Raw genomic sequence first — 25620 nt, 5'->3', positions numbered from 1 at the left:
ACAGACACAGTGCTTGGGTACTACAACATCTTGCGTGGCCTGGTCCTGATACACGCGAGTGGTGTTTCGTGACGCGTGTCAAAGCGCGTGCAGTGTCAAAGTAACGGAGATTCCAAAGCCATATCTAAGCACCTGTACAACACGAATCTCAAAGAAGGGGGCCTGAGAATTTATCTCTTACAAACTCCCTTTATGATTTGTATGCACAGTGACATTTTCAAGTCCTTGCACGAGACATCGGATGTGTGAAACAAGACAAAGCAGCTCTTGGCACAGACCTCCCCTCCAGCACGGGTTCTGAGAAGATCCGTGAGCACAGGAAGAACCAAGTGCACTTGAAGAAGCCCGCACAGCACGTCTCCCGCAGTGCTAACCTCTGCCCTAAATAGTAGAAGCAAGGTGCTTGTTTTCAGGTGCTGGGCAGCCGGCCATATAAGACCGTGAGCCGTGACGGAGGGGACACCACAAGGTGACAGTGCAACTCACACACAGCGTGTGGTCCTGGCGCACCGAGGAGACAAGGACAAGGACGCAGGGCTTCTGGATCAGCTAGAAGCCGTGGGGCGGGGCAGCAGGGTCCCCGGAAGGAGGTGGCGTTGGGAGCTGGAAGCGTGTCTACGTAGGTTTTGCACAAGTCCTTGGCCGAATGCCAGGATACCAGTGCACAGGGAAAGACTACCCCGTGCCCCCCCGTCAAGGCGCTGAGGGGCACAACAAGCAAAGATGCCAGAGGTCTAGCCGTGCTGGTGACACTGCGGCTCCATCCTGGCCGAACCGGAGAAACTGTGCTAGATACGCAGCTGCGAATTCAGAAGGGCTGCACCTCAGGCACAGAGGCAACCATAAAACTGCCGTAACGGGGTCTCTAAAACCAACCCTTGGAAACAAGTGTGGACGGGACAGCACTGGAGGCTGAATCCCTTCAAGTTACAGGGGTTTAGTAAACACTTTGGTTTCTGCAAACCCACCCCAACATAGTTTAAAACTCCCTACGTTTAAGGTGATTACGGTAAGCGATCTACCTGCTGAACAGAAATGCCCTGGAAGAAAACATAATCCATAAAGTCACTACCTTGTGTCGTTGATAACGTCTGGTCCGCAGCCAGAAACTACGAGTGACGCAAACAAGAACAAGTGATATGAAGCTAAGAAAACACGCAAGCAGTAGAAATAGACCCCATGTGAAAATACGGAATTTAGCAGACAAAGATCTTAACGCAGCACTTTCAAATATGTTTAAGGCCTTAGAGGAAAATACGGTCGTAATGACTGAACAGATGGGGACTCTCAGTGAAGAATCTGAAACTTCAGAAAATGAACAAACGGTAACCTTAGAACTGGAACCATAATAATTAGAATCCAATGCCTACTAGTTCGTCTTCCCATGGATAGAAGATTGCAGTAGGACTGCTCGAGAGACCAGGAGACAAATGGAAAATTGCCCATCTCAAGAACAGAGACAGACTGACAAATGAGCCCCAGTGATGTGTGGGACACATCAGGTGGACGAGTCCCAGAATGAGGATGGGGATGATCAGAAGCCCGACGCACACAAAGAAAACTGTTCCAATCAAACTGTCGAAAACCGAAAGAGGAAATTCAGGCAGCAGCCATATTTTAAAAAGACATAACTTACCCGGGTACAATGATGTAAATGAGTGTTTATTAAGAATTTTACATGCATGGGATAATATTCTTTAAAAATGAAGGGATACAGACTTTTTTAAGGTTTTTTTTATTTTTTATTTTTTTAAATATGAAATTTATTGTCAAACTGGTTTCCATACAACACCCAGTGCTCATCCCAACCGGTGCCCTCCTCAATGCCCCTCACCCACCCTCCCTTCCCTCCCACCCCCCACCAACCCTCAGTTTGTTCTCAGTTTTTAATAAGAGTCTCTTATGTTTTGGCTCCCTCCCTCTCTAACCTCTTTTTTTTTTCCTTCCCCTTCCCCATGGTCTTCTGTTAAGTTTCTCAGGATCCACATAGCAGTGAAAACATATGGAGTCTGTCCTTCTTTGTATGACTTATTTCACTTAGCATAACACTCTCTAGTTCCATCCACGTTGCTACAAAAGGCCAAATTTTATTCTTTCTCATTGCCACGTAGTATTCCGTCGTGTATATAAACCACAGTTTCTTTATCCATTCATCAGCTGATGGACATTTAGGCGCTTTCCATAATTTGGCTATTGTTGAAAGTGCTGCTATAAACATTGGGATACAAGTGCCCCTACGCATCAGCACTTACAGACTTTTTAAAGTAAATCTAAGCTAAGAAAATGCCACCAGGGGGGCTGCACTACAGGAAATCCTGAGAGGTGGTCTTCCAGATGAAAGGACAGGATGCCAGTGGGAGACGTGCATATACAAGGAGTGAGGAGCACCACAGGAGGAGTGTGCGTGTGTAAGATGTCTGTGCTTCCTTCTCTGAAGTTCCTTTGAAGTTAGATAGTTCAGAGGACAGAATGATAGCACAGTAAAGTGGAGGTGGTGATGTATGTGGACGTAAGAGACAGCAAAAATAGCACCAAGGGTGGGGGCCAAGCACATTGAGATGCTCTGCTGTGAGATCCTGGCACTGGTGAAGGGAGGCATGGGAAGGAGGATGTGTCAGATACAAGGTTTGAAGTGATGCGGTACTGACTCAGAGTAAACACTGATAAATTAAGAGTGTGTATTATGATCCCTATAGCCAATGAGGAGATAAAAAAGAATAATGAAAAAAATTAACCCCTAAAAAAGTATGTTCAATGAACTGGGAGAAAACCCAAGAGGAACAAATAACAAATTAGCAATGTATAACTAAACCCGTGACACGAGAATTATATTAAATGTAAATGAACTAAACGTTCCATTTGAAACAAATTGTAAGACTGAATTAGACCCAAGTCTGCTTACCACGGGAAGTATTGTTTAAAGATGCAGATGGGTAGAGATTAAAAGAGTAGAGAATATGTATCTTATAAACAGTAACCAAAAAAGGTGGCTTTGTTAACGTCTAACAAAGTAGTCTTCAAGATAAGGAGTGTCCAAAAAACAAAGAGAAGTGTTTTGTTATGATTAAAGAATCAATTCATCAGGAAGACGTTCTAGTCTTAAGTATGGCACACACCCAGTAATAGAGCTTCCAAATACATATACCAAAACCTGGCAGAAATGAGAATTAGACAAGCCTCTCATCATCTATGGAGATTTTAATACTCTTTATGCAGAAGTTGATATGACGTGTAGACAGAACATCAGTAAGGACATAAAGGACATAATCAACCTTATGAACCAACTGGAACCTAACTGCCTTTTACAGGAAACCACACCCCAAGCCTACAGGGTGAATATGGAACGTTCACCAAGATCACGTGCAGGGCTGTGATAGGCTATTTAGGACTGTGAACTCAACTATTCTGTAATTGGTGAATTCTGTCAAAGAAATAACATGTGACCTCCACAGTTTTTCAGGAAATAGAGGAAGATGGAATGTATCCCACTAATTGTGTGAGGCCAGGATAATACGGGTACCGGAACCTTTCAATGGCATTATAAGTAACGAACGTTACAGACAACAACCTTCACGAATGCTGGTGCAAAAATGGTCAACAACCTGTGAAAAAACCCAAAGGGTACCACATCATGAGCAAGTGATGTTTGCCCCAGCAGCGCAAGCGGGCACAACATCCAAAGTGCTGACTTAACTGATAACACAGCAAATGTGCTGATAATATCCTCCAACTGGAAGGAGCCCAGATCTCCTTTAGCAGGTGAGTGGATGAGAAATGCAGGTATACGCAAACAGTAGAATACTACTCACTGATGAAAATGAATCCTCTGCCGATACATCTCACAGACTTCCTGCTGAATGGAGCCTTGTGCATATACTTCCTGTGTGGTCCTATTTGTAGAAGTTCTAAGAGTCAAAACTAATCTAGCTGATCTGACTTCTGTCAGACTGACGTGACTGGAGGGCAGGAATTGCCTACAAACTGCCACAGGGAACTTTGTGGGGACAAGGTTTGTGTGGGTGTGGATGGGGCAGAATTAGCCTGTGTCGTGATTCAGGTTCTGGCATGGGGTGTATCTATTTGTCAAAGCTCATCAAACTGTGCTCCTACATGAGTACACGTTGTAGGTGGTTCATGCCTCAAGATTGCTCAGTAAAAATAAAAGGAGTTGCAAAGCCCACAATTATCCAAAGTAGGAAGAAGACAGCAATACCTGAAAAGTTGCTTTCAAATCTCTTATTCAAAGTATTACAATGACTAATATTTTTTTTTCTTTTAAAAAAATGATTTAGGGGCACCTGGGTGGCTCAGTCGGTTAAGTGTTGGACTCGTGATTTCAGCCCAGGTCGTGATCTCATGGTTCATGAGTTCGAGCCCCGCATCGAGCTCTGCCCTGACAGCACAGAGCCTGCTCGGGATTCTCTCCCCCCCGCCCCTCAAAATAAATTAATAAAGTTTAAAAAATGCCTTAAAGACGTATTTCGGCATACAGCAGAGATGGAGACCCCCATTAGTGGGGTCGGCGCAGCAGAGAACGGGGGTCCGCTCCCCCTCGCTCTCGGCTCCTGCTCACGCGCTCGGCGAACTAGGGTCGCCGCTCAGGGCCGCCCCTGCTGACGCTCGTTCCTGCAGAATCGTCCTTACCCCTCACGGCCGTTGCCTGTTCCCGCTAGGCCATCAGGGTCTCGGGCCAGCCTGTAGGCCGCTCTTCAGACAAAGCCTCAGGCATCTTAGTAATCCTGTAAAACGTGCGAACGCCGTGTTCTCCTCGAGCAAGTGCTGATAACTGCTAAATTATATTTAGATACAGACTTCATTCCAAGGGAGTTAGAGCAAGAGAAGCTCTCCCTACACAAGGGATAAATAGAACAAAGCATAATCACCCTCAAGGACCCGGGTTCCTATTAAACAGAAGGTGCTCTGCCTCCGAGCGCGAGGTCTGTGGGTGAGTCCCGCTTTGTGTCAAGTGTGACCCATAAACGTTCTTCTCTTCCGTGCCCTCGATCGCGATTATTGGCAGTATGGCTCTAACTAAGTTTCAAAAAGAGAAGAGGAAGAAGGTCCTCAGGAAATGTACCAAGTGTGTGATGAGGTTTGGACCGAATTTTTTCCCTCTTTTTACAGTTTTGAATTTCCCAGTTGTGTAGGGTGTGGTCGTGTCTCCACCGTGAAGGTGCTGTTTTCGTGCTTCCGTGTGGACGCGTGTGCGTGCACGCCTGAGGAGAGCCGGCACGCTGGCATGCCGTGTGCCACGCGTGGCTCTCCGTGCCCGTGCGTGGCAAGATGCCGGGACGCGCGTTACTTCATCTTCTCTCACTCACTCCCAAACAGTTTCTGTGTCTTGTATCACAAGTACTTGGTTTTCCTGGCGTTTCTAAGATGTCTCCATCGTGTGGCACGTCGGGGAACCAGAGGGAAGAGATTGCCCTGGGGAGGGTCTGTGAGGGCCTCCCCACGGGGCCGCCCGCCCCTGACGCACCTGCCCCGACGCTGCGCCTCCAGCCGCCCCCAGCAGCTCCCGAGGTTCCCACCCGTTCAGAATCCGTCGCGTGGTCACTGCGGCAGCGAACAGGAAACGTCCCGGGACTCGGTTGGTTGCACATCGGTGTTTCACGACGGCCTTTTCCGCTTTAGCTCTTCGGCAGCTTTGGGCCGCGTCACAGAGCAAGCGGGGGAGGGCACGTTTTGTGTCGCCTGCAGTGGGCGCGTGACTCCTGCCTTAACCTGTGAGGGTTGTGAGGCGCTGACTGGCACAGCCCGCGGCGTCTCGGGTCCGCTGTGGGAACGCGGCCCCTTGCTCCTGCAAGCTAGAGGGATTGAGCAGCTCTGCTTGCTTTCTTTTCCTTTTTTCTTTTTAACGTTTATTCGGTTTTGAGAGAGAGAGACAGAGAGAGAGAGACAGAGAGTGGGCGGGGGAGGGGCAGAGAGAGAGGGAGACACAGAATCCGAAGCAGCTCCAGGCTCCGAGCTGTCCGCACACAGCCCGACGTGGGGCTCGGACCCACAGACCACGAGATCATGACCTGAGCCGAAGTCGGACGTTCCGCCGACTGAGCCCCCCAGGTACCCCCACACAGCTGTCATTTCTTACAGGAACCTGGACAGCAGGGAACTCGGGGAATTGGCCCTTTGCCCTTGGAGCCGGTGGTGCTGAGTCGGGGGCTGCTGTGCGCTCGGGAGCCTGCGTGCTGGCCGGATGCCCTCACCCCTGCCCGGGGCTGCCGTCTCCATGCTGGGCCGCGGGCTCCACGGGAGGATGGGTCAGGCTGCTACCGGCCCCTCCCTCAGAACCCAGACGGGAACTTGGGGGTCCTCTTGCCTGGAGCCCACCTCTGATCCTGCCGCCTGCGGACCTGGCAGCGCGGGGTCGGGTCACGAGCCCGTTTGCCTGGGTTCCGCGTTTCCCACGCACCTGCCTGTGATCTGCAGGCTCCACGGAGGAGGGACTGTGCTCGCACCCACCGGACAGTCAGCGTGGCCCCTGACCCGGCCTCTGTGCGTGTGTACCTTCTGTCTCCGGACCCAGAGGCGCTCCACTGCAACGTTTGACATGGGCGTGGCCGCAGCCCCTCGGCCTCCTGGACTCACCCCTTCCCACGTCAGTCTCTCTCCCCGAAGCTTCCTCTTTGACCTTTCTCTTCTGTGCAGTGTTTTGTTAACAAAAAAGAGAATTAGTTTAAATTCACATGGGAGGGCACTTACTTCTTTCCAGATCTTTCAGAAAATTGTCACATGCTTTTTAAACAGTTGAAATGTATTTCCTTTGAATTTTAGGGGACAGGATGCTGGTGGCTGTCCCTGCATTCGGTGCTGACTGACTCTGTGACTGTTGCTTCTTGCTTATCGTGCACAGGATTCACCATCGCCTTCCTCGCCCGCAGCTGACGCGCCACAGTATGAGAAGCGCTGGCTGGACACGCTGTCCGTTCCTCTGTCTATGGCCCGAATCTCCAGGTGCAAGGCTGGAACAGGAAAATGCAGGTGTGTGACCGCGTCGGAAAGCGGGACGCTGGCACACCCCCCAGCCACCGCCTGTCCCAGAGTGTCTGTGTCGTGAGGCAAGCGTGTGTGACGTCTTCTGGTAGAGCGAGCATTTGCGAAATAAATAAGTAACAAGTCAGAGGAAAGGTAGGCACTGAAAAGAAACCGTAATCAGAGCAGTAGTGGATTTGTTGTTGGCAACAGTCCTCCCGTGGTGAGGTGATTCGTGTTAGTTCTTCTGAATCGTTGATCACTGGAAAACCCTATGTTCGTGTGTAAGTGTCGGTAGAATTAGACAGGAAGTAAGAGTGCATTCGTGTCCAAGTTGCAGACGATTTCAGAGAAGTCATTTAAAGTCTGTGGGCCTCGTTGTCACTGTTCATAAAATGAGGGGTTACACCTGCATCCGTGTCCAGTAAGGCTCCTTGTCTCCGAGCTCGGTTAATCAATCCATTTCAAAGATTTATGTGTGAAGGTTGTGTTTGCATAACTGTTTCTGCGGACTCAGCGTTTTGCTCTCTTACCAGGCATAGCGTGTCCTCTGTGGCTAACCACCGTGGCAGGGACGGCACGGTGCTGGTGAATTGCCTCTCGGTTGTACGACGGGTGTGCAGACACCTGTGTGAGCCGTGGCCTGCCAGCCAGGGAGGAGTTTGCTGTTTGCAAATTGAGCACTATCTTTGACAAAACGTGCGTGCCCGCACCTGCCTGTGGGTGTGTGCCCTCGTGCGCGCTCATGTGTGGGTGGGGGAGAGAGGAGTCCAAGGTTCTCTTCTCTGGTCCCTCGGCGAAGGAGGGAGTCTGTCTGATGGCGCTTTTGACGAACGGCTACCATTTCATTTTCGGTACGAAGTGACATTACTTGCGTAGCCTCTCACAGTCAACGTGCACGTCCGTGAGAGGGCACTTTTGACACCGTCGCGTGCACGCCAGCTCTGAGTCTAAGTTTTACGTGTGTGGCCGTTTGGAAAAGGTCAGTAGACCTGAGAAGGTAGGGAGGTGGGAAGACGTGGATGGATATGTGGGTAGGTAGGTAGGGGGACAGTAAGGTGGGAAGGTAGGTAGGTAGAGGGAGCGACAGAGAGGAGTAGGTAGGTAGGCAGGCAGGCCGAGATAGGCCCGTCGGTAAACAGCCATGTGCAGGCCTAACAGCAGTCGTGGCCACAGATCCCTCTTAAAGTGTGTGTGTGTGTGTGTGTGTGTGTGTGTGTGTGTGTCTCTGCCCATCCCCCTGTTTGAATAAGAGGCTCTGGGAAAACCAGGGCCACTGGACGTCTTCAGGCACCTGCTGTCTCGGGGGACGAAGGGGCGGCCCGGACCAGCCTCTGGTTGGAAGGCCAGCGCTCTCGTTTCCCACAGGCCGCGGCTGTGCCCTGTGTCGTCCGCGGGGTGCGTGACAAAACGCTACCGCCTGACTGGGTTCTGCCAGCCGCTCCGCTGCCTGGGGTGTTCAAGCGGGTGCTCCTGGCGATGGGAGAGCCGAACCCATCGGGCCTCCAGCAGGCGCCCGCCGGGATGAGCACGTTGTGCCTGTGGACAACACGTGGTTCGGGAGGGCTCCCGCTGCCGCCTCGGTGCCGCCCCGTCTCCTGTCCCGGCAGAAAGGCCGCAGAGCCACCAGCCCACAGACAGCCCTCAACTCTTCCGGAGACAAAAACGTGTCGGTTGAAGGCCCCATGTCACCCGGGCAACACGTGCGGGTCCAGAGACGTCTCAGGGACGCATCCTCTAAACACACGATTGGCTCAGTCCATGCTTGGTTGTGCTTCACCCGGTGCCTTCGAAAGGACGCCGGTTTGGGATTCCAGGACCCGGGTTTGAGTCGAGGCGCGTGTGCCGGGGTTTGGAAGTAAAGGCAGAGAGGACGCCTTTAGGACCAAGGGAACTGTGCAGTCAGAGTGTCCAGGGTCATCCCAGGAGGCTTCCGGAGATGGCCTGGATACGCCCCGGAAAGCCTTGCTCTCCTCGGACAAGCCGCCAGACCGCTGGGGAGGCGCACGGCGCGTGGGGAAGAGTCCTGGGTCTGGAAGGGTCCTGGAATCGACATATTGCCGGTTTCCCTTTGCCTTTCCAGGGCCCCGTGGCTTCGCCCAGCGAGGCGTGCGTTTAAACAAGTAGGTGGGGAAAGATGTTAATACCTCACTGCCTCCTAAGGTCTCGCGCAGGTAACGTAAACTAACGCTGTAGGTTTAAAGGAGCTCTCAAGTATCCTGAAGGCTTGTGAGATTACAGAATTCCTAAGTTCTGCAGAAGAGGAATGCCTGACCTGAAGGAAGAAAATCACGATTTGAGAGATGTCACCAAGAGCGTCAGGCAGTCTGAGTCTGTCCCGCAGGCACTGGGCACAGCTGGACTCGTTTGCAGGGCACAGACCTCCGTGGTCCTGCTCAGACTAGCCTCTCCATGCCTCTGGTTTAATGCTGGCCGCGAAGACAGTATGGACGGGGCACCTGGGTGGCTCAGTCGGTTAAGCAGCCGACTTCGGCTCAGGTCACGATCTTGCGGTTCGTGGGTTCAAGCCCCGCGTCGGGCTCTGCGCTGATAGTTCAGAGCCTGGAGCTGCTTTGGAGTCTGTGTCTCCCTCTCTCTCTGCCTCTCCCCTGTTCACACTCTATCTCTCTCTGTCTCTCAAAAATGAATAAATGTAGGGGTGCCTGGGTGGCTCAGTCAGTTAAGCATCTGACTTCAGCTCAGGCCATGAACTCGCGGTCTGTGGGTTCAAGCCCCGAGTGGGGCTCTGTGCTGATAGCTCAGAACCTGGAGCCTTCTTCGGATTCTGTGTCTCCCTCTCTCTCTGCCCCTTCCCTGATTGTGCTGTGCCTCTCTCTCAAAGATAAATTAACATTAAAAAATGACCAAGAAAAAGTACAGAGTTGTTTCTGAAACTAGGAAGCGAGGAAGGAGGGGTGGGGAGGGAGGAGGAGGAAGGAGCAAAACTGTAGCTTCGGCCCTTTTTGCCTCACTTCTGTTGAGCCTCTGAAAGTAAGGGTGAAATTGTGTCTTATCACTGCAGCGATTCCATTTTTCTTCTGGGAGACGACCTTTCGTTAGAAGACAGAGCACAGAGTGTGTGTTCTTTCGTCGAGAGCAGGGCACCCAGGGGGCCAGTCGGTTAAGCGTCCGACTCTTGAGTCAGGTCATGATCTCAGAGTTTGTGGGCTGAAGGTCCAGGTCGGGCTCTGTGCTGACAGTGTGGAGCCTGCTAGGGACTCTCTCCCTCTCTCTGCCCTTCCCGCCCCCCAGAAAATAAGTGAATAAACCTTTAAAAAAGAAGAAGAAAGAGCACGTCGGGAGCCAGATGGTTTGCAGACGGGAACGTTTTGAGAAGTGACGGGGCTGTCAGGATTATCCCGCTAAATACTCTGATTTCTATCGCAAGGTTGGTTTCGTGCCAGGAATGGACTCCTCTGTAGCAGATTTTCTGTGGTTGGGAATCGTGCAGGTGCAGCCTCGTGGCGCGTGTGGGCCTGGTGTGGCCGAGCAGAGCTGGGAGACCACGTCCCGCGTCCCGGGAGACGTGGCGTCTCAGTGAGGGGAGCAGCTTGTAAAGGATGTGGATGGAGTCGGCGGTCAGCAGGACAGTCGGGAACTCAGGGTCTGATCTGCGTCGGGCTCCTGTGCTCATCACTTGGCTTAATTTTTATCTAGGAAGATGGCAGGGGACAGTGGGAAGGAGCGGGCCAGACGTGTCCTGGGAGAGGCATCGTCACGGTCAGGTTCGTCATTGGACAGCGTCCGTGTCTCTGCTCAGGGGGGATCGTGAAGAACCCTTGTGCTGTCTTCCTCCGTGGGGCCCACAGGGAGCCCGGTGCCCCGCAGGCCGGCTGGCAGTGCTCACAGCCAGGGCCCTGGTCTCCATCCCAGCACTCTGGCCGTAAGGGTTCTGGAAGTTTCATTTTAGGGGTAGAAAGTTAGGGTGCTCATATTTGTTGAAAGAGAACGATGCCATTCTGGAAGCGTCCCTACAGACCTGGAGCTGGTCCAGGTATGCGGAGGTCTGGGAGCCGGTGCCCACAAACCGTGTTTCTGAGCCTCAGACCTGCTGGGACGGCCGGGCAAGCCCGGCCGCCGGAGAGCGGGGGTCCTGATGCGGTGCCGGCCGGGGCTTCTGTCCGATGATTCCGTATGTCACTGGCCCAGCCTGGGTGACGAGCCTGCCTCAGAGCCGACACCCACCTAAGAGGCAAGTGAGGTCCCTGCATAAGCGGCGAATTCTGTGCTCCTTCATCCTGTGTTCCTGGTCCGTGATTACCTGCTTTAACGCCCACACAAGCCTGCCGTGCTTTCTCTGTGCGCTTTTCCAAAGCACAGACCGCGGCCTCACCATGCGTGGACGTGCTGCCCCCTCCACGCTGGTCCCGGGACGAGCTTCGCGTCATGGCTGGAAGGCGGGGTCTCGGCCGTCCCTCAGGGAGCAGGGACCCCTGCGTCAGTGGTCAGCTCTGGTCAGGTCTGGGTGGCCTGCACAAGCCTGTGGAAACCACGGAGAGTCGCCCCCACCTCGTGACCCCCCCTGCTAACCTGACCAGTGGCCGTTCCTGGCACGGGCTGGGGTTGCCATAGAGCAGACACTGCCCGTTGATCAAACGTGTAGTGCGAAGCTGGACAGCCTCCCCGGCCAGGGACGGCGGGCCGTGCCCTCCTGGAGATTCGAACCCTGAGCCGTACCCAACGTAAACAGAGCCAGTGGCCGGGACTTGCTCCGTGGCTCTGATCCTGGGGGGCCGCTCCCCCGTGGTATGTGCCAACGTAGAAGCGCTCTGTGTCTGTCTTCGCGGATCCAGTGGTGGTTTCCCCAAGTGGCACCTCCCGGCACTCTGAGGGTCACGAGCACCCCGCCTGCGGGTCCCCACATGCACGTCGTCGTCCTTCCAAGCAGGATGCGCCCGAATTGGGGGGGGGGAGTGAACAGGCACCCAGAGCTGGACATGAAAACAATCAGGAGGGGTCTTAAGGTGGGAAGAAAGGGTGGCTGGAGACACACGTGCCTGCTTCCTGCCCACTGCACGGGTCCCTCAGCCAGAACAGAACCCCCCCCCCCCACCGCTGCCCCAGTGCTGCACGCAGAGCAGGGGTGTTTAGTCCCGAGCCTCTGCCCTCACTTACCAAGGTCCCGTCCTTACAGGGAAATACAGGAACTGGAGGGACAGGGTCTCCATGCCACTGAGGGGACGCTGTGCCCTGGATGACCTAACACTGTCCCGGTGCCCAGAGGATCTGCATCGCCCTCGACAGGGGGTCCACAGGCTCCCACGTGGCTCCGGGCAGGCCTCCCACATTCACACACGGGTTGGGCCCTGACCCCGGGAACAAAAGGGGACCCTGCTCTTGACTTATCCGAACAGCTTTCTAATCACTTTTGAGGACAAACCCAGCGAATCAGGTCTATCTGGGTTTCCATTCCTGCCTCGGCCTCGCGGGCAAGCCTGGGTGCGCCACACGGACCCTGCCTCCCAGGACCACGGCACCACGGGCACCTCCTGTCTCCGCCAGTCCCACCCTGCTCTTACCCAGAGGCCGTTTTCTCCCCGAGACCGAAGGTGTCCCAAAATGCTTCCTGATGCCACGTGTCTGCCAGTCTGTGAGAAGGTGACGGGGGCCCTCAGGCGGCATTCGCAGGGCGCACGGACCCCTGCCCGGGGCCCACGCGTTCCTGCGCGGAAGGTGACAGAACCACTGCAGGTCCTCAAGCTCTGTGGCTGCCCCAGCATCCTCGCTGCCTTCCAGCAGTGTCTCCGTCCCAGGAGCGAGCGCACGGGGTGGCCACACGGGGTGGCCACGGCCCGTCCGGACCGTCCAGCACATCCGGTTGTACCAAACAGGTGCACGCACAAGATGCAGGCAGGCGCGGGAAGCAGGGGCGCCGAGTGGTGACGACCGCGGTCTGCGTGGTTCTGACGTATGGGAGATGCCCTTGTGATCCCCGCCAGGCAGCGTGCTGTCGTAAGGGCCGAGGTTGTAGAAGCAGAGACTGGGTTCTGTGCGTACGTGTGCACGCGTGTGCATATGCGTGTGTCTGTGTGTGTGTGTGCCTTTCCAGTTTCTGGCCTCGTGACCTTGGGTACGTCGATCGATCTACACAGGCCTCCGTCTCCTCGTCTCCAGGTGGTGACACCAAGGGGACCCTCTGCGTGGGATCATAGTGAGTCTAAAACCGGAGCGGTTTACGGTTTACGAACTGTCGTGCACGGTGCTGGTCGCAAGGTCGGAAGCAGCGTCAGGGAGCTATCTTTACCATTCGTTGTGTCATTGTAACACACGAGGTATCTTTTTGGCCTCTAAACTTTGTTACTTATTTAACTTGAAAGACTTACATAGGATTGTGAAAATAACCCATACGCTCGTTGAAAGAACGTAAGATTCATTACGCGTCCCTGGCCCGTCTGAGAAGCGGAGACAGTGTGAGATGCTGTATGTTTTACACCCTCTTGAAAGAGAGTCTTTTCGATGCATTTTGGTGACTTCCATAAAATCAACTAACATGCTGTCAGCTGGAAATCGTTGACAAAAGGCTCTTTGGGGACACAATTTAAGCACCATGTGGACCAAGAAGTTACTGCGAACACTTCGCTGACAAACGCCAGACAGAGCGGAAAGTCCACGACTGCCGGAAATGAGCCTGTCTGGGGAACGTTCGCTGCAGACCTCGCGATGGGCGGGGAGGCCACGTTCAGGGTCAGTGGAGTCCCTCCGGGCCAGCCTCCCCGTCACCCGCACGCTTGGTGTGGGTTTGCCGAGTCACTTTCAGGGAACAGCCTCGACGTTCCCTTGTCCCGGACCCGGGCCGTCCCTCATGCCCCGGACTCACTTCCACAGTAGGGCCTCTGCGTCCCATGTGTGCCGTGCGTCAGGAGTCGCCGGCTGAGACTCCAGACGGCCTCCAGGAGCTCTCGGGGCCCAGGGAGGGTCCTGCCCCTCTGCCTGTGGCCCCCGTCCCTTCCTGCCCCGTCCCTGAGGACCTGAGACGTCGAATCTCCGTGACGGAGTTTTGCCCGGGAAGCGTGTGTTGACACGACTCGGTGCCGCGTGCTGCTCCGGGGACCCTGCTGTGTGTGTGCAAGTGTGTATATTCAGTGTGACAACCATCAGATTGGAACTTTAAGGGTCCTGCGTCCGAAACCTAGGAAGGATGGCGACGCTTCCTAGGGAAGGGAGGGGGTCGTGAGCGCTTGGAGGGCGGGGGGCCGCCAGCAAGGACGCGGAGCCTGTGCCGGGGGTGAGGATCGGAGCCGTTGGGGCGTCTCTGACACACACACCTGTGCACGCGTGCGCACACACCCCTGTGGATATGCACAGCTACAAATACTGACTCTGGGAAATTCAGAAAATGCAGGTGTGTGGGGGACCCGGAGCTGTCACGGCCTGTGACTCCGGTACGCTGGCCTAGACTTGCTGTGGAGACAGAGGTGACGTTGCGGATAAGTACGTGGGGGCCAGGGTTTCAGGCACAGCATCGATGCTCATGGTGCTCGGCGGAGCCGCCCGGGCGTGCAGAGAAACCCTGTGCTCCCGGGCGCCCCCACACTCGCGGGCGCCCTACAGACCCGCCAGCTGCATTCTGTGCTGCAAGCTGACCTTTCAGGGACCTGGGCTGCTTGGGGGCCTCACTGCTTCCTTGTTGGCAGTAAACCCGTACGATGATTTTCACTGCAGTGTAGGGGACACACGATATCCTTTCAGTTTCAGGCCGGATCGAAGGGATCTCCTGTCTTTGTAGGTTGCAAGTGATCCCCACAAGTCCAGGTACCGCCTGCCCCCGTGCGGTGTCATTGGGGCGTGGCTGTCCTCTGTGTCACTCACTGCTTAGAGCTGGAAGTCCATACCCCCCCCTCCGTCCCCCTCGCCTGCTTTGCCCATCCCCCACCTTCACTCCGGTGACCACCAGATTGTCTTCTGTATCCAGGAGTCTGTTTCCATTTGGTTTTGGTTTTTCACTTGTTTCATTTTTCAGATTCCACGTATGATTGGGATCACCTGGCACTTGTCTTTCTCCGTCCGACTTATTTCACCGAACGTTGTTCTCTCAAGGTCCATCCGTGTTGCTGCAAATGGCAAGATCTCGTTATTTTTTACGACTGAGTAATATTCCACTGTATATGTGTATCACAACTTCCTTTCTAAAAATTTTTAAATGTTACCTGAGTCGAAGTCGGGCGCTTAACCGACTGAGTCACCCAGGCGCCCCTAAATGTTTTTTATCTTTTTTGAGAGAGAGAGAGTGCAAGCAGGAAAGTGGCAGAGAGAGGATGAGAGAGAATCCCAAGCAGGCCCCTCGCTGTCAGCGCAGAGCCCGACGTGGGGCTCGAACTCACGGAGTGTGAGATCATGACCTGCGCTGAGATCAAGGGTCAGACACTTAACCGACTGAGCCCCCTGGGCGCCCCCGGTGCACCACATGTCCTTTATCCATTCACCGGTGGATGGACACTGAGGTGGTTTCTACGTCTTGGCTGTTGTGAACGTGAGGGTGCATGTACGTCTTGGGATTGGCGATTTCACCTTCTTTTGACAAATACACGTGTGGCTCCGGGGTGGGAGGGTGGTTCTACTTGGAACTTGTCGAGGGGCCTCCACACCGTTCCCAGAGCAGCTGCACGGGGGCACCCCCACCAGCAGTGCACGAGGGTTCCCCTTTCTCCGTGTCCTCACCCACACCTGTTGTTTCCTGAATTGTTCACGTTGGCCGCTCTGACAGGTGTGAGGTGACGTGTCTTTGTGGCTCGATGATGCGCGATGGCGAGCCTCTCGTGTGTCTGTTGCGTCTGGATGTCGTCATTGGCGAGACGTCCGTTCAGGTCCTCTGCCCGGTTTTTAATCGAACAAACGCACAGGTTTGGTCACGTGACAGCTCGGTCCTGCCCTGCCCCCCACCTGTGTCAGGGCCGAGGACACAAGAGGCGGGAGATTCCTCAGCTCCTGGTGTGAGGTGCCCACCGCCTGTGGCCTCTCTGTCCACAGTCAGAAAACGCGATTTTCTATCCACGATCCGTGGGATATTTTGGATAATTGTCACTGCCTGATTCGTGCCAGGCTCTGTGACCCAGGTGTACTGTTTGAGTCATGAGGGTTTACGTTCTGAAACAGAGGAAACCAGGCGGGTGAGATCCACGTGCACGGGTTCCGGGTGGTGTCGCGGTCAGTGCGCTGAGTCGAGCTGACACTCGGATTGCACGTCTTCGGGGGCGGTGGCTGGAGGGTGCAGGGGACATTTACACAGGAGAGGTCGTGCGGGGGCCGGGGCTCGGTGGACGGTGGGCGGCAGTGAGGTGGGTGCCAGGCGGGTTCGGTGACCGTTGGCCACCGTTCCTGATGACTGGGGTGGCCCAGACGAAGCAGCGGGCTTCCTTAGGCACGGGTAATGGCGAAGCAGGACAGAAACCCAAGATGCAGCTGCTTGTGTCTGTGGACTAAACCGTGGACGGTAACTTGGTTCCTGTGGGAAGCGTGGCTCCCTGTGCAGAGCACAGACCTGGAGGGAGCTGGGCGGTGCTGAAATCCGGTCTCCAACCTTGTGAGCTGGGCAGGTGACGTGGTCTCTCGACCCCACTCTGGGAAGCCGAAACGGTAACCCTGTTTTACAAGGTCGCTGAGAGGAGACGTGCATTACACGAAGAGTGTGAGGGCGCACGGTGCTGGCGCAAAGCCAGGCCTGAGGAAATGGTCACCTTCCGGTCCCCTCACTGCCCTGGCTAATGCTGCGTGTGAACCGTTCACGCCCCGGAGTGTCGTCCTCCTACAAAGGGGGTGACGTCCCAGGGGACAGGTGCGCAAAAGAAGCACAGGTCACCCGGTGCCGTGTCACTGGCTCCCCTGGCGGATTTGCCAGAAGAAATGATAACTACAGTAATTACGTGCCTGCGTCCGCCAGGCCACGCTAGCGCCTGCCGAGTCTGGTCCACACAGCGCGGCCCCGCAGCCCATCAGCACACCTGTTTGGGGGTGTGGAAGCCGCCACGATCCGTCAGATCGGTCCTCGAGCACCCACGCAGTGGGCAGGGGGTTGGGCGCACCTCGCCTCACGCATCGGGCTGCACGTGCTCAGGCGGCAGATGTTCTCGATCACACTGTAGGTGCTCTCGTAGGTGCCGGAGGTGGGAAACGAACCCCGGCGTGAGTGCTCACGGAGCTCAGCGTCTGGCGGGAGACACGGGCAGGCAGCGAGCAGACACGAGAGTCGAGCAAGGAGACAGTGGTGAGTGACCGTAGGATCCTTGTGGTTCTGTTTTATCTCTGCTCCTCCTTTAGGGGGGACCCCGTGCAGGTGCTCAGCCCGTGTGGGGCACCGTGCCGCTCACACCGCCGCGGGGCCAGGGGCTGGGCTGGTCTCAGGAAGGTGACAGGAGGTGACAGAGGAGGACGCCAGCTTGCTCTGTTCAGCACCACAAGGGAGAAGCTGGTTTTCTCGTCTGGACCTGCTCAGCTTTCGTCGTCCCTGGCTTTCCTAGGAGTGGTGCCTTAGAATAACCGCCCTGGGCAGAACGGTGCCTGGATTCAGACTGGCGCTCCGGGCCCCCGTGTAACGTGGTACTTAGGAATGCCGCTGCCCAATGGGGAGAGTAGGGAGAGAATCTTCCGCTGCCTTCCACTAAAAAGTGATGTGCAGGCTACAGAGACCGTCTTAAAAGGCTGTATGCGAGCGCAAACTTTTCAAACAGTGAGACATACGCACATTTTCTTCTCGCTTTGTTTGGTGAATGCCCATCACGAGCAGAATAAACACACACCCTGTCCCTCAGCTCCAAAGCGTGGGGGCCTCAAGCCGTGTGTGTGCAGCCCGCTTCTCCTCCGGGGCTCCTGTCCAGGGGCAGGAGAGGCTTTCCGGAAGCCTGGGCATCGCCGGGCCTCGACTTCCTGCTGAAACGGTGTTTGGATGAGGCTTCGCTCCCCCTGTGGGAGCTCAGGTGTAGCTTTTCTGCGGATTCTCAAAACCTGACGCAGGGCTATCACAGAATGTGCTGGGCCCCGAGCGGTGGGTACTCTGATCTGTAGCTCTGACGACGACCTTGACCGTTGGAAAGAATCCCAAAAAGGCCGAGTGAGCAGATGCTCTGACTCCAGAGCCGCGTGGTCGGGCTCCTCCTGTGCACTGGGAGGGACCTTGTACACCAGCCCGAACACAGTTCACGCGAGATGCTGACACAGTGAACCCTCAGAGTCCATCTGGAAGAGATGAGTGGGAATCTGTCGTTCATACTGCTTTCCTAACAATTAGCCAGTGTGAACGTCCTGATCAAACGTTATTACTGTGTATGTGTCATCGGCATTAACGTCGGCGTCTGTATAATCTTCAATCTGTGTTGCTTTCTTTGAAGGTGAGTTTCTGAGTGATGCTCTTTGCAGGGAAACTGGGTTTGCAATAACCTTGCTTACGGCCTCTCCTCCCGCGCTTGTGTTCTGTCGCATGGTCGGCGTTTTGAAGCCCATCACGTGGGGAAGGGGGACAGATGTCAGAGGCTGGAGGTCCTGACCCTAGCCCTAACCCTAACCTGTGGAGGGCTGTGTCGGACTGAGGACGCTCCCCTGGTCCTGGACACGGGAAGGGGCAGAGAGAGCTCTGCAGGTGCGGTCCGTGTGTCCCTGGGGTTAAAAGGACACAGCAGGGCCGGATTCTGATTAGCAAAGGGGCATATGCTGAACCCCAGAGCCATGAGTAATCTCGTACATACATCACATGTAAACACTAATTCGCTAACTAATTAATTCACCCTTGTTACCAACTCCTTAGCGCATTGCACATCCTCTGCCCTGTCGCGAGCACGTACATGACCCACGGATCACGTGTGTTACAGATGCGAGCCCGTGGTATGTACGTTTCCCCGTGGTGGGGCCAGCAGTATGTCAGAGACATGGCGTTTTCTACAACGGCTTCTACACTGTTTGTAATAAGGAGGAAATGGGCGCCTGGCTGGCTCAGTCCGTGGAGCGCGTGCCTCTCAGTCGTGAGTTCGAGCCCCACGTTGGGCACGAAGCCTACTTTAAAAAAAGAAAAACACAAGCAAAGAAAGGAGGAAAAAAGATGTATCCTGTCTTGTGATTCCATGGTCACCGCACCGGTCTGTGTTCCCGTGGATCCACGTCGCGGGCGGGAACTGTCTGCTCTCAGCCTAACGGTCTCGTCAGCACTTCCCAGGGGTTTCAGAGCAGCTTCTCTGCTTCCTTCACCGGGAACGCCCGTATTCCGTCCGCGTGGAGAGGTGGCTGTGGGCTGGTAACACGGTGCTCGGCCGACACTCTGGCTTTGAGCGCTGGGGAAGCGCTGTGCCTGCCCCCTGCCCCCCTGCCCTCCTGCCCCTGTGCCCCTGTGCCCCCGCCTCTGCAACAGGTCAGCTGATAGCTGGCGGCCTCCTTGTGAGGAATGAGCTGTTTTACTACGTGCCCTTTGGCTGGGATTCCCCGCATCGTTGACCCAAGGTGTCCGTCCCTGGAGGCGTGAGTCTGCATCCGGATTGCACCCCTGGGCCTTGGCGGGTGTGCTGACCGGCCGTCCCCAGGTCCCCGGTGTGCTGAGCAGCTGTCCCCAGAAAAGTTGGGAACGTTTCCTCTGCCCTCAGTCTCCCTCCTGCTGGTGCCCCCACCCCAGCGTCTCTTGCTTCTCAGAGCCTCTGGCAGGTTTCTTCCTTCTTTCTTCAGCCTGGTCTGTGGGTTGGGGGGACTCTGCCCACCCACCCAGTTCAAGTCCACTGTGTAGCCTCTCCGGCATTTCAGTTCTCATATCGTTAACTCCACTAGATTCACTGGCTCTTCCATAGCGTCTGTCCCTTTGTTGGTTTTCTCCTGAGATGTGCTACAGTCATCGTATGTCTGTCTCTTTAATTTTTTTCAACGTTTATTAATTTTGGGGAGACAGAGACAAAGCACGAGCATGGGAGGGGCAGAGAGAGGAGGAGACACAGAATCAGAAGCAGGCTCCAGGCTCCAAGCTGTCGGCACAGAGCTCAATGCGGGGCTGGAACCCACGGACCGCGAGATCGTGACCTGAGCCGAAGTCGGCCACTCGGCCGACTGAGCCCCCCAGGTGCCCTGATATACATGGTTTTCTTAAGGAGACCTGAACGGAAGTGTCGATGACATTACCTTTCGGACGCGTTTCATTAGTCCAGTGGAGCCGCACAGCCAAGCGCTCACTGGGCCGCGTGGACAACACACGTTCACATCCTCACGTTCCGGAGGCCGGACGTCCACGTCGGGCGCATCACAGCCTCTTCCTGGCTTCTAGACGGCCGTCTTCTTGCCGTGTCCTCAAGGGTGGGGAGGGAGCTCTGGCGTCTCTTCCCATAAGGACTCCAGTCCTGCAGGATCGGGGCTCAGCCCTCACAACGTCACTCGATGTGTGTCGTAAGAGGCTGTCCACGTCGAGTAGCAGTGGCACCGCCATCATCGTGTCTTGAGCCTCAAATACCACAACGGATGGTCTCTGGACGAACTTTACTAAGGATTCTGTAAAACGAGAACTCCCACGTTCCTAAAAGAGCAGGAGTTGCGTCCTCCACGAACGACTCTCATGTTTCCTATTGAGGCAGAAATGGTCTGTTAGTGATGGATCTCAAAGTTCTGAACGTAATTTTGGTGAACTTACACACTGGAGCAGGTTGGTCATGTCAGGGCGCTGTCACGTGTCTCCGCGTGTGGCTCTCGGCCGGGCCGGAGGCGCCGCGGACGACACTGTCCGCCGGGTGTGCACAGCGTGGCTCCCCCCTCCCTGCAGGTCCGGCGCGTTCCAGGTGCTGGCTGTGGACGGCGTCCGCACGGGAGTCCTGCAGTTTCACACGGCCCGGGAGAGCGCCGACTGGCTGAGGGCAGTGTCCGCGACCATCGGTGACCTGACACTGGAGAGCGTGAGCACACCTCCCGTGACTTAGTGCTTTTGTGTTTAACCCACAGAAATAGAGATCTTTGAATTTATGAGTAACACTAAAATAGCGGGTCACAAGATTAAACAAGGAAATGCACTCTCTTCCAACATACCACATCTCTGACTATAACCAGGTCGTGTTACGTCGTCCAGATGCCTCCTGGCAGGAGAGTCTGGACCAGGTCAGTCGTTTGGATGCCCAGGGGCCGTTCCCTCCCTGAGAGGACCTTCCTCTCTCAACTCCTGTCCCGCACACACACAGATGTACTCATGTGCACATAATTTCACGTATACTTTATCGATGTGATGTGGGGAACTTAACGGGGTCAAAGACGGAATTCCCCTCGTAACTTTATGAAAACAAGAGGCGTGTCCAACCAAAAAGATTACGTCCCCAATATTCCGAGCAAGTATCCGGGAGACGGTGCTGTCTCCTGGAGCGATCTGTTTGATGTTCAAAGTCAATATGAAATTAAAAAATTAAAAGTAAGACAAAATGGGCTGGGAGTTAAAATCCAACTGAGTAGTAAGTTCCCACGGGAACCACGGTGTGCTGGCAGTGGGCTGGTGGCCAGAGCTGTGGACACTCACGGAAGGAGTGACTTGCCCAGTGACTGCGTTTGCAGCCTGAGGCCAGCTTCTGTGCTGGAGCGAGCAGGTGGAGGGCCAGCGGGGCCAGCGCTGGGGCTGACACTGCAGCAGCACGTGCACAGCGGCCCCCCCCCCCGGCCCCCACCGCCCCTCTTCTTCCACACACACTGCCTTGTTCTGAAGCTGCTGGACAGGTTGACCGAGCACGTTGGGAGACTCGGGAAGGAGCGACGTGTTCGATGTCCATTCTGCAGACCTCATGGCTTCTTTCTCCAGTCGGATAAGGAGCTTCTGTAAGACCTTAGTTTTCAGGCTTGACATTTTGAGTTCCTAAGGTATCTGGACGGATAAAAAGAAAGGAGAAAGCAGACAGCGGGTGGTAGATTGGTATTTGCAGGCGTGCATGTGACCGTGAGTGTCCCTCAGTTCTGGGTGAGTTTCACACATCCCAGCCGGTAGGCAGAGCAGAGGGGAGGAAGCCGGAAATGTGGATCTGAAGTCACATTCCGAGCGTGTGTGCTATTATCCTGCATCTCCACTTCCTCACCGGTAAAGTTTGGAGATAGTACCTCCTTGCGGGATTCCTGGGGGTGTGGGGGAGAATGTGTGTGATGTGAAACTCTGAGATCGTTAGAGCAGAAAGTGTCTTCCCCACTTTTTTCAGATATTGAAATTCAAGTATCTGTGGTCCCATAGCTTCACTCACACAAGATGCTGATATTTGAAAAAGAACAGCTTAAGTATGCTAATGTTGTTTTTTGCGAGTTTTGTTTTTTGCTAGTAGTTTCTTGCTACTATTGTTTTTTGCTAATATTGGTTTTTTTCTTTTCTCCACTGTGGGAAGTGCTGCTATACATTTGTACGTACTCTGGTTTTTAGGTTAGAAATACATCGTAAAAGAAACTTGTTCCCAAGGAGCCTTCCCGCGGCTAGTTAATTTCAGTTGCCAGTTCGACAGGCGAAGAAATGATGGCGTTAATATTCTTGTCATAGTGACTTCTCACTTCCCTCTCTTCACAGATGAAAATGGTGAATGAGGGCTGTTCTCCCTGTGACCAGGTAGGGCTTGCGCTTTTCATGTTGATCCTATAACAAGTCTCTACAGTAGCTTCTGGATTTGGAACTTGATTTGGAAATCTGGGGAGGACAAGCAGACCGCAGTCAGGGGTCCTTCCCCCAGTATCAACTCCACCAAACTGCAGTTTTAGCGGAAACGGCTTAGGAGGGGGTTCTGGTCCCCGGTGCCACGTTATAACCGAGCCGTCGGCACGTGCTCTGAGGAAGTGCGATTAAACAGTTGTGTCACTGTGAGTATTTAAGCCGAGAGGGTTTTCCCCTGTGTGATCTGCGTGATCTGAGCACGGTGTAATTTTCCTAGAGAACGTCCTCACTTGGAGGGCCTTGCCCCGGGGCGGCCTCTGGCCAGCAGGAATTACGGCAGGTGCGTGGGAACAGCGCTTCCGGGGCCCCGGGCTGGCCTGCAGGGCCGCGTCGTGGGGAGTCAACACCTCCTTCCTTCGCAGGGCTGGGTGCTGCCCCCCGACTCGGGACCCTCACTCGCTCGGTCTGCGAGCACCTCGAGTGACCCATCACGCTCAACTAGTTTGAGCGCCAGGTGCCTGCACTGTGAAACCACAAAGTCACTGGCTCTTTCTGGAAACATCACAGTTGAAGCCATCCTGTAAGGGCAGACTTTTTATTCACTGCCCATCAGTTTTCTGATCTGCCTATTGCAGGTTTGAGGTGCAGAAAACCGAGAAGAGTGAGCTCAGTTTGCTTTAAGTAGCGCCCACACACGCTCTAGATGGTGCTCGCGATCAGGCGTGGGCGCAGGGCGGGGGCACTCGTCCCTCTGTGCCGGTCCGTGTTTGCTGCGCGAGAGGGACAGTTAGGCCTGTGTCTAAGTCACTCCACGAGTGCACGTTTTGTAATTAGAAAATAAACTCTAGGGGCCCCTGGGTGGCCCAGTCGGTTGAGCGTCCGACTTAGGCTCAGGTCATGACCTCGCAGTTCATGGGTTCAAGCCCTGCGTCGGGCGCTGTGCTGACAGCTCAGAGCCTGGAGCCTGCTTCCGATTCTGTCTCCCTCTCTCTGCCCCTCCCCTGCTCACACTCTATCTCTCAAAAATAAACAAACATGAAAGAAAGAGAAAGAAAGAAAAAGAAAGAAAGAAAGAAAGAAAGAAAGAAAGAAAGAAAGAAGAAAGAAAGAAAAGAGAAAGAAAGAAAGAAAGAAAGAAAGAAAGAAAGAAAGAAAGAAAGAAAGAAAAGGAAGGAAGGAAGGAAGAAAGAAGGGAGGAAGGAAGGAAGCAGAAAGAAAGAAAGAAAGAAAGAAAGAAAGAAAGAAAGAAAGAAACAAAACTCTAAGGAAAGCTGCTCTAAATGTAACTTTTATTTCTTGTAACATTTTTCTGAATACACGATCATCTGTTTTGCCTTAGGGAGCTGAAGGAGGGCGGTGAGCTGTTAATGGGTGATAGTTCCATAGATGCCTTCAAATTCATACAGGATTCATTTTGTAGTCCTGTGCAGAAAATGCTGTTTTCTCAGCCTGCGCTGTGTTTCTAACGTGGAGGCTCTTGTGGACTCTTCCACTGAGGGCAGAGCTCCACTGTCCACACGTAAAGCGTGTCTTCTCCAGGCTGAGGGGGGAGGGGGAACCGACCAATCGGTTCTGCTCTCTCCTGGAATAATTTACCGTTCTGAAATTGGATCTCAAAATTAGCAAAATGTCTGTGGAATTGTTTCTATGGTAAATCAGAGACTCTCTCGAGACCACAGGAGAGAGGGATGGTCCGGGTGGTGACCCAGAACTCAGCTTTTCAGTCGTTCAGTGTCCCCGGGACCCTGCTGGCAGGTCACTGCAGTCAGGGCTGTGCACACGTGGGCACGCACAGTGTGTGGCTTTGACGGGGCTTGAATTTACCGTGCTTGGAGGAACGTGCTGGCCTTTCAGGATGTACCTGTGTCTCCCGGCACGTGAGGAAGAGCTCGGGTCTGGGATTCAGAACATGCTGTGTTTCACTCTGAAAATCAGGAGTCACAGCAGAAAATCAGGAAACAGTGTTCAGGGAAACTTCAAGCCATCCGAGGAGCAAAACTCCCGATGCTGAGAGCATCGGTAGTTACGGCTCAGGGACCTCGAGGCAGTGGGGTAATCTTGCTCGGCTTGGTCTTAGCAGGATGTTGTCACACCCTAAGCCACGCCAGTGTGATGCCAATGTCCCTAACACCTGGGTTCTAATCCCAAGTAATCTCTTCGCTGGTGACATACTTTGGCCAAATTAACATCTCAGCCACAGTTTTCTCTCCCATAAGATAAGCAAGCGGTAATGGGAAATCTAAAGACTTTTTCTAACCTCAAAATTTCTGTATTACTTTGAACTTTTTTTAATGTTTGTTTATTTTTGAGAGAGAGAGAGAGAGAGAGAGAGCGTGCGCGAGCGAGCACGAGTGGGGGAGGGGCAGGGGCAGAGAGAGGGAGACACAGACCCAGAAGCCGGCTCCAGGCTCCGAGCTGTCAGCACGGAGCCCGACGCGGGGCTTGAACCCACAAACTGGGAGACCTTGGCCTGCCATCCAGGCGCCTCTGAACTCTTTTTCCCCTCGGGGGCTCAAATTAGTTCATTTGGAAGGAAATATTAGAGACGAGCTTTACTGTGTGGACTTTCTGAAGAGCTACCCCTGCCTTGTCTCAGTGTGCTTTGGGTACAGGTTATCTCACATGTGCTCCAAAAACTAAACATTTTGTGTGTATTATAGGAGTTTAGATTTGTGATGTTGGGCCCTTAGGAACGAGAAGGCATGCTCTTTTTCATTCTGAACCGTTAATTCCTGGTTTTGGTATGTAGAAAAAACATACTATTTGATTAAATACTTTTAAAAGTAAACGTATTTGGGAATTACTGCAATTTGCAAAAACAAATACAAGACAGAATTGGCAGATCCTACAGAAAACCCAGTACAGATGATTTTAGACTCACGTTCAGTGAGTAAGATGGCTGTAGATCTTGCCATCCAAACAGAGGCAGGTCCTTCCGGGATGACGGCCAGCCTGAAAACAACACATGTACCTTCGAAATGGTCCCGGGCGAACCCGAACATGTGCTCCCTGCTAAAACAACGAGTAGTTCTGTACATTTCCAAACTACATTTTATCTAGAAAACCTGAAGTAAAGGGAAATGTGGATGCCTGGC

At 54.1% G+C, this 25620-nt stretch overlaps 1 protein-coding gene across 2 annotated transcripts in view; it reads left to right on the top strand.

Moving 5' to 3' along the window:
* The window catches only part of SNTG2 (syntrophin gamma 2), a 172850-nt gene that overhangs the window by 99782 nt on the left and 47448 nt on the right, over positions 1–25620 (top strand). For both annotated transcript variants that reach the window (XM_042982606.1, XM_042982607.1), the window contains 3 exons: positions 6854–6981; positions 20687–20816; positions 22445–22483. In XM_042982606.1, the coding sequence (XP_042838540.1) occupies positions 6854–6981; positions 20687–20816; positions 22445–22483 (297 nt within the window). The remainder of the gene's footprint in view (positions 1–6853; positions 6982–20686; positions 20817–22444; positions 22484–25620) is intronic.

The sequence above is a fragment of the Panthera tigris genome, chromosome A3 (assembly GCF_018350195.1).
Source record: "Panthera tigris isolate Pti1 chromosome A3, P.tigris_Pti1_mat1.1, whole genome shotgun sequence".
In the NCBI taxonomy this organism is placed as follows: domain Eukaryota; kingdom Metazoa; phylum Chordata; class Mammalia; order Carnivora; family Felidae; genus Panthera; species Panthera tigris.
This window is presented reverse-complemented; position numbering and strand designations above follow the sequence as displayed.